The sequence below is a fragment of the Bidens hawaiensis genome, unplaced genomic scaffold (assembly GCF_021521415.1).
Source record: "Bidens hawaiensis isolate Kalapana, Puna unplaced genomic scaffold, B.hawaiensis_p1.1 tig00021515_1, whole genome shotgun sequence".
Classification (NCBI taxonomy): Eukaryota; Viridiplantae; Streptophyta; class Magnoliopsida; order Asterales; family Asteraceae; genus Bidens; species Bidens hawaiensis.
In genome coordinates this window covers 82,309-91,181 of record NW_027493348.1, presented here as the reverse complement: position 1 = coordinate 91,181, position 8,873 = coordinate 82,309, and the positions used below count along the sequence as shown (strand labels likewise).

The 8,873-nt window shown below is 38.0% G+C and overlaps 1 protein-coding gene and 1 pseudogene across 1 annotated transcript; both read left to right on the top strand.

The window, feature by feature from the left end:
• Positions 1–749: 749 nt before the first annotated feature.
• Positions 750–1,106, top strand: LOC143563770 (nuclear transcription factor Y subunit B-2-like). The gene has a single exon (XM_077051238.1). The coding sequence runs from the start codon at positions 750–752 to the stop codon at positions 1,104–1,106; it is 357 nt and encodes a 118-aa protein (XP_076907353.1).
• A 2,468-nt stretch (positions 1,107–3,574) lies between these two features.
• On the top strand, positions 3,575–5,593 carry LOC143563769 (putative L-type lectin-domain containing receptor kinase S.7 pseudogene; annotated as a pseudogene).
• Positions 5,594–8,873: the final 3,280 nt, after the last annotated feature.

The following is an 8,873-nucleotide window of genomic DNA, read 5'->3' as shown; positions in this document are numbered from 1 at the left end:
TCTTGGTATATTAAACGCTACCTAAAACACACACCAATTTTTAAGTCATAGCAAGATCATACACAAGGCATGGAGCATGCGACAAGAACTAATGAATTCAAATTGTAACGTGGCCTTTTATGATCTTAAGGTCATGGGGTATATATTCACGCTCTTGAATTTCACGTAGGTATCATATGACACATCGCCTATTTTACATCATTGCACTTCACCTCACCCAAAAAAATTATTTAACCTCCTCTTTGCTTCTCTTTATTTAATATAAAATTGATTTTTAAATTATTTATGTATGTAGAGGATTTTAAAGTATGTAATCTTGCATTTAACGCCACTTAACCTAAGAAGAGAGTGGCATACCACTCGTTAACCCTTGTCAACTCAGCTTTAACGCCCTGAGCGTTACGACTAGGCAAGGGTATACACCCTTACCAAAATATGAACTTTCTATTTCTTAATCACATTTATTTATATAATATTATACCGTACTTACAATACACAAAGGATTCTTAGGATTACAAGAACTTCGGATATAGAGGTGTTCATAAGTCATAAGTCATAAGTTGACATATGTGTTTTACTAATGATTGTAGCGTTTGTTTTACCATGTTCCACATGGAACATTTTTAGTTGTTATACTTCATTCTTCTAATATTATGTAGATCATTGTTTTGAGTGGTTCAAATTTTCATTGATTTTCAGCATCGAAGAGCACTGAAGAACTCCTCCCCCAGAGGTTGATCGTGAACATTATGAGACGCGTTCTCCCGTTTAACGCTAAAATCGACGAAGACAGCATAAAGATCATGCAACAATGTGTTACCGAGTTCATTGGTTTAGTGGCTAATGAAGCAATTCATAAATGCCATGAGAAGAAAAGGTTCAAGATTAATTCTGATGACCTCCTTGAAGCGATGGACGGTCTAGGATTCGAGGACTATGTTCCGCTACTTAACATTTTCAGAAATCGCTACCGTGAGTTTCAAGAGCGCGATCTTTATCCCGATCAATTGCAGTCATTGGGATCATCGTCAAGGGAAGTGCTGCCTGAGGAAGAAGAGGCGAACACTTTCGTCAAATCGATTCTCCGCGATTCAGAAGATGCTTAGTAAGTGGTTATATAGCGCACCCCGTTTGCCTGGCTTCAGACTTAAAGACAAATAGATAATGTTACTATAGTTGGGATGTTGTTGGTTATGTTTTTTAATAAACAGTGAACTTGTTTTCTTTATGACTTTTTTAAGATGGTTGCTAATAAGTTTCTCTATTGTGAGGATGACCCAATGCCAATGTTTTTGGCTTTATCCTGGCCTTATGCGTGTAACATGAAGGATGGTTCAACCTTTTTGAATAAGTAAAGGGGAAATTAAAATGAGACATTTTCACTAAATGATACGTTAAAGTTGTTGAAAGGGGCTTTTTTAAAAGTTGATGGTTTGATTAGCTAATTATTATGCGTGAGTGCACAATGTTAATTAAAATTAGGCTAAAATCTTTCATCCGTGTTAAATTTGGTTAAAGATTCATGCTTGATCTATTAGATCACATGGAGTCATTTCATTCCAATGTTTTAAAAACCAGCATTTTACTTGTACCGGATTAGGCTAAAAATGATACAACCGGTTGAACCGGGTTATACCGGGAGGTTTAACCGGTTAAATAGTTTACCTTATAATTTGCTATAAATGTAACTTCAATCCAAAAATAACCCAAAATTAAATGAATCCTAGAACAAAAAATAATTTAAAAGTTAATTCATATTAAAAATATAATGCAAAAGCATTCAATTTTAAAAAAATAGTCCTAAAGTTTACATGTTTGAATGTTAATTGTTGAGTTAAAAGTAATTTTGAAAAAATATGGGCTGCAAATACTAAAAAATTCTCGGGTTTAAAACCGGTTTGCCAGTAAAAACTGGTATATACACAAAAACCGCCGGTACGATGTTCTAGCAAACCGGTCAAAAATACCATACTTAAAATACCGGCTTACTGTGTGAAATCCGGTTCAACCGGGCGATTTGAACCGGTTTTTAAAACAATGTTCCATTCCCCATTTTCTCCACTTTCCTTGAAAACTAGGGATGGTGTCACCTGTTTTCCTCAGGTCCATTTTTTCCCATTTTTTCATCAACACGCCTCATTTTCTTCTTGATATTGTTCACTCTTCCATGGAAACCGGGGAGTGTACCAGAAAACCGATGAAAAGTGACATGGGAAGAAATGGGGATGGTGTTGCTGCTTAGTATTGGTTTCTTTCATACTTCCCCAAGACTCCACACCGTGTGCTCTTAAGCAGCTAGTTCATGGATACTTCTTTGCAAGTTATGTGTAAGAAAAGTTCTGTCTATTAAACTATAATGATGATAATCTTAGTACCAAATCCAATAATGAAGCGTAAAGGTCAATAAAATGTGTATCTTTACATTTTCTCCATCAGTCATAAAAGTAATTGTTTTAACAGTAGATAGCACATCGTTATTGTAATTAGTATAAGCGTTTTCTTAAATTGGTCTGACGCTGCTAAAATGACGGGAACATAGCATGCGCCGTTCTTCAGTGGAACCCTAACAAAGAGTTAATTGGACATGTCTTGATGCTAACAATAAACGTGGTTGTGCTTCTCAACACTTGTTATTCAGTATCTGATTTTTTTTATTGGTTTTCTTTCAAGTGACTGACATCGAATTTAACATGTTCTTATGCAAATTCATAAAATATTTTTGGGTCGATGGTTATATATAGTTTTGGCAAATATTATATAATATATGGGCAGGCCTGGAGTGTGGACACATGTGAGTGAGTGTGATTCCAACCTGTACGGCCATAACGGCCTCATTTGACTGATTGTGGTATCCAAATACGCTCCTAAGTTGTGCCGGCCCAATTTAAATGATTGGATCCCTTAATTTACACTTTTTTATTAGAATATTTATTGTTTTTAGTTTTATGTCATCAACGACTCACCGTCGTCTCTTTAATTACTTCAGGAGATAAGTTTACGATTTTTTTCTTGCTATGTTTTAGCTTTTCAAGTTTTAACTGCATTACATTCCTAGTAGTATGCAATAGATGTATTGCTAGTAGTATCAACTTTTTGTGTAATATACTTATCACTTTACTTTATGTCAAACTTGGTAGAATATGTTATGCCTCCATCGATATAATTCAAGCAAAGTAATAAATATTAACCAAATTTACAGTATTATAATTAATTATAATTATTATTATGACAATTAAATACTTCGGTTCACTTGATTTGTTTAAGAAAGAATTTCTCAAAAGGAATTGATATTTTTGAAAAAATAGATTGTAATTGTAAGTTAGAAAATTAATTTGACTTTTTGTTAAAAGTAGAATCTTTAAAAGAATGCTATTTTGTAGTTAATTTGAATAAAAAAAACAATCATAAGGGAATAGGCATCAATCACAAACGCTATTACCTATCAGTCCCACCACCACTAATGACGTCCTACCATCATCTTCAGCCCACATCCACTCGTTGATGTCGTCAGATGCGCCACCACCATTAACAATTGTGGGATGCTTCCGTGTAATGGGTAACTGCGAAAGCGACGATGATGGGTGTGCCAATGGAGGTGGTCCAAATAGTGGTGAAAAGCTGTGCGACGATGCCAACACGCCCGTGTGACGGTAATATCAACGGTGGTGGGGTGGGGTGGGGTTTGAGGGGGTGTTTGGCTGAACTTATTGATCAAGCACAACACTTTAAAACAAATCAGATTAAAGTTCATTCTTAAAATGACATTTCTTATCTCCTAGCCCTCGTTAACTCCTCCAAATTAACCAAAAACAAATTCATTGCAATCGAATTCGATACCCATTTCAACGACCCGAATGATAACCACGTCGGCTTCGATATCAACACCTTGGAGTCAATCAAAACTGGCGACTGTAATTCAATCGGAATTGATTTGAAAAGCGGGAATTATATTACTGCCTGGATTGATTACTGGCATGACGGCAAGAATTTAAAAGTGTTCTTGAGAGAATCCACCAAGAAACCCGATTCTTGATGTCGATATCGATTTAACCCCGTTTCTTCAGGAGCTTATGTATGTCGGGTTTTCGGGTTCCACCGAAGGGAGTACGGAGACGCATTTCATCACGAATTGGAGCTTTACTTCGTTCGGGATTCGACACGCGAAGCCCCGGATCACGAACCCGCATAATGTGACGGATAACACGATCTCGAAGAACCCGGAAATCGAGGTCCCGGGTGAGGTTGGAAACCGGAGTAACCGGCATAAGAAGATCGGGTTAACCGTCGGGATTCTCGGCCCGGTTTTCTTTTGTTCGGTTTTAGTCGTGTTCGGGTATGTGACGGTTAGGAAGTGGCGGGAGGCGAAAACGGATATGAATATCCAAGCCGAGCTTTTAACCGGGCCGAAACAGTTTAGTTATAAAGAGTTAAAAGCCGCCACGAACGGGTTTCATTCGAGTCGGATCATTGGGCACGGTGCGTTCGGGTCGGTTTACAAAGCGGTTATGTCGTCGGGGGCCGTGGCTGCGGTTAAGAGGTCTAAACATTCACACGAAGGGAAAACCGAGTTTTTGGCTGAGTTGTCAATTATTGCGTGTTTGAGGCATAAAAACCTTGTCCCGTTACAAGGATGGTGTGTCGAGAAAGGCGAATTGTTACTCGTGTACGAGTATATGTCTTATGGGGGTATTGATAAAGTGTTGTATGAAGAATCGGATCATTTCGGGTTTTTGAAATGGAGTCATAGGTACAATATATCAATCGGGTTAGCTTCGGTTTTGGCTTATCTTCATCAAGAGTGCGAACAGCAAGTGATCCACCGCGATATTAAAGCGAGCAATGTTATGTTAGATGCGAATTTCAACGCAAGGCTAGGTGATTTCGGGCTGGCCCGAATCATGGACCATGATAAAAGCCCGGTTTCTACCCTAACCGCGGGCACCATGGGCTACTTAGCCCCCGAGTATCTTCAATACGGTAAAGCAACAGATAAAACCGACGTTTTTAGCTACGGTGTCGTGGTGTTAGAACTATGCTGTGGGAGGAGGCCAATTGAGAGGGAGCCAGAAGGTCATAAGATGATTAATTTGGTGGACTGGGTGTGGGGCCTACACTCGAAAGGGGCCATTTGTGACGCGGTTGATAAACGTTTGGACATTGAGTTTGATGTGAACGAGGTTTGGAAGCTTTTGTTGGTCGGGTTGAGTTGTGCGAATCCTGATAGTGAAGCGAGGCCCTCGATGAGGCGAGTGTTGCAGATATTAAACAATGAGTCGGATGAGATGATCGTGCCGAAGATGAAACCGACGTTGAGTTTCTCGAATAGCTTACCGTTGAGTATAGAGGATATTATTGTGTCTTCTTTGGAGGATGAAGAAGAAGATGTGCCTGCAAGTGTGAGTCCTGAAGTGGTCCCTGTGATCAGGATAGAATGATAGTTTGATTGATTTTTAGTGTAGTTGAATACTATTTTGGTTGTTTCATTGGTTTGTTTGTTTGATTTGTATATAAATATTTGTTAGCCATGTATACTGCTATTAGTCATTAAATCAATATTGTAAGGGGTAAGAACTAAGAACAAAATTTGTATAGTGAACAGATTTTAAAAACTGTACTTTGGAATACTTTTGAAACTATGTTGTATAATCACAAATGGATTAAGAGCGCATATCCAATTGTAACTGTGTAATGTAATATATACGCATTGAATAGAAGGGTTGACCACTTGACATAGTAGCTTGAACGTAAAATCAGAAGTTTCAGTCACTTGTTTTGGTTTTAACAAACCATTATAAACTTGTTCCTCAGATTACATTATAACAATAATTTAAACCTATATAAACTTTGATGTACCGATGTAAGTTCATGCGTAGCGGTAACTAAACACATAGGGGGTTGACTAACACGTGACGTCCGAGTCAGCAATGACTAGTTTTGTAAAAAGTGGCGTAGTGTAAATTGTAAAAAGCCTCAAAACCCCCTTTTGATCATTATCATTTCTTACTTCTCTCACAAACCACCATTGTATATACAACAATGCAACCTAAAAACGAACATCACAACGAGCATCGGTACGTATGGTCTAATGAGTTAGATTCGTAGGCCATTCTTCTATAAATCAAACTCATTATAATAGCGAATAAAACCTACAGATGCGTAAACATTGTTGTAACGAGTTAGCCACATCATTATATGCATATGTATCAAAACTAATTATAACAATGACGCAGATCTAAGAACTTTGACACACTAATGCTTGGCGGGTAGACGCATAATTAATAAGTATGCATAAAAACTCATCACAACAAATAGTCAAGCCTGAAAGTTGGATACATGGTCATAATGGGTTAACACATAGTAACATTTTTTGTGCTTGATGGTCGGGTTAATTTATGTTGATTATGTTTAATTAGATTTTTTTATTTGTTTATATATTGAGCGCATTTACTTTGTGGTGATTTATGCTTTCCAAATCTAAACACGTTAACAGACACTATTTTAAAACTTGGGTTGTCAAACCCGTGACAGTACTGCCCCGACTTTTAGAAAGTTTGAAACACCATTATAAGAAGAATCAAGTTACAACAAAGATTTTTAATAAACATATACTAAAATCGGACATCCAAACACTTATTCTATTGCTAACATTTGATTATGAATCCAATTTATGAGATGTAGAACTTAAGATCTCCCAATAATGTTTTAAAATGAGGTTTTGAGGTGAGTCTTAGTGTTGGCGAAAATATTATATATTTTGATACCTGAAAACTCATTTTCAAAAGTTAACTTAAAACGGTCTGAGTTGAGTCCTATACCAATTGTACTCATGTCTAAATTAGGGGTATTCAAAATTTGATTCGAATTCGAAACATTCGAAATTCGACTCGATTCGAATTCGAATATGAAGATTCGAATTCGATTTCAAAGTATTCGAAATCGATTCGATTCGTATTCGAGTATAGTAATCGACTACGAATCGAATACAAATTCATGATTTTTTATTCGATTCGATTCGAAATTCGAATTCAAATTATATAATATATTAATACATATTTAATTTATTAATTTTGGTCAAATCCGTAAATAATAAATGTCCAAAACATCATAATTAATCCCAATAACCAAACTGATATTTCTTAATTTTGTCAATACTTAGGTAGCATTTGGTATGCATGAATGAGAGGCGGAGTAGAATGAACCATTATGATGAAATGAAAAAAAGTGTGTTTGATTAGTCAATGGAATGGAACCACCAATTACCATTTCCATTCCATTCCCTCCAAAACACCCCAAATTCATTCCATCCAACCCCCTCGTTTTTTTCATTCCATCTCTCTTTCAAATTATATCACCTCCACCACCCTCACACCACTACTACCCATTGCCCTCTCACCACCACCCACCACCGTCGCCCGCCACCACCCACCACCGCCTCCGCCGCCATCCACCATCGCCTCCGCCGCCCGCCGCCACCACCATCTGCCATCGCCGCCCGTCGCCACCAACACCCGCCTCTGCCGGCCACCACCACCATTACCCGCCTTCGCCGCCCGCACTACCCACCTTCGTTGCCGCCACTAACCACCCACCACCACCTGCCAGCGCTGCCCACCACCTGCCAGCGCTGCCCACCACCGCCATCTCCAACCATCGCTCCCAGCCATCACCACCATCACCTGCCGCTTACCACCGCCACCGCCACCACCGCCCATTATCACCACCACCTGCCACCACCAACAATTGCTTCCTCCGCCCACCACCCACCACCCACCATCATCACTGCTGCTCACCGCCCACCACCACCTTCCCACCGCCACTCACTACCATTTTATTTTATTCTAACTTTTCTAGCTTACCAAAAAATAAAAACTAATATTGCATGTCATTCCCACATGGTAACCAAACATGTTAACGGAATGGTAATTATGATCCATTCCATTACCTCGTCCATTCCATTCCCTCACTCATTCCATTACCACATACCAAACAGGCCCTTAATTTTGAACTTATATCATGTGGTATTGTAGCTACTTTAAACTTATTTTTGTGTGTTTTACATCGATGATTATGGTTTTTAAAGTTTTTGACATAGATGAACTTGAATTAATTCGAATTCGATTCGAATTCGAGTTTAAAATACGAATAGAATCGAATTTCGAATATGGGATATAATACAAATACGAATACGAATCGAATAATCCAACTTTTAAATGAATACGAATCGAATACGAATACTAGCAAAAAAATTAAATTATTCGAATTATTCGATTCGATTAACTTGAAAATTCGTTATTCGATTCGATGAACACCCCTATAGTCTAAATCAACTTTATGTCATCAATCTCGTGCTCAACATCACCTTTAGTAAAAAGGGATTTGAAACATTGCCACGTACCAGATTGTCTTGAAAGAGATCTTTAACTTAGTTTGGAAAAATTACTTTTTTAAGAAATAAAATGTGTGTTTAAAACATCAAACTATTATCATTTATTTTTGTCGCCGAAAAGATAAAGAAATCTCTATGCTTTTTGTTTGAAGTTTCTAAACATCCTTATATAGAATACTAGTGAACATTATTTTCAGATATATAATAAAGAAAACTTAAAACAAACTCATTTATGATTTATATGATGTATATCGCTACTGGTCATTCTCAAGAAAGCTCATTAAGACTAAGGCTGAGGGGTGTGGGGGGCGCGAGAGGGGGCGTGAGTGGGGGCGCCATCCAATAATATTGTGACGTGTGGCAGAGAGAGAAACTTGATAAGATGGGTATTGGTAGTGGTGATAGCGCCCCGGGGCATGGTGTGGAGGGGCGCGAGAGGGGGCGCGAGCGGTTTTTTTTTTTTTTTTTTATAAATGTATTAAAAAAA

Coding starts and splice junctions, on each gene's coding strand:
- LOC143563770 (XM_077051238.1), top strand. CDS start 750: ATGAGACGCGTTCTCCCGTTTAACGCTAAAATCGACGAAGACAGCATA.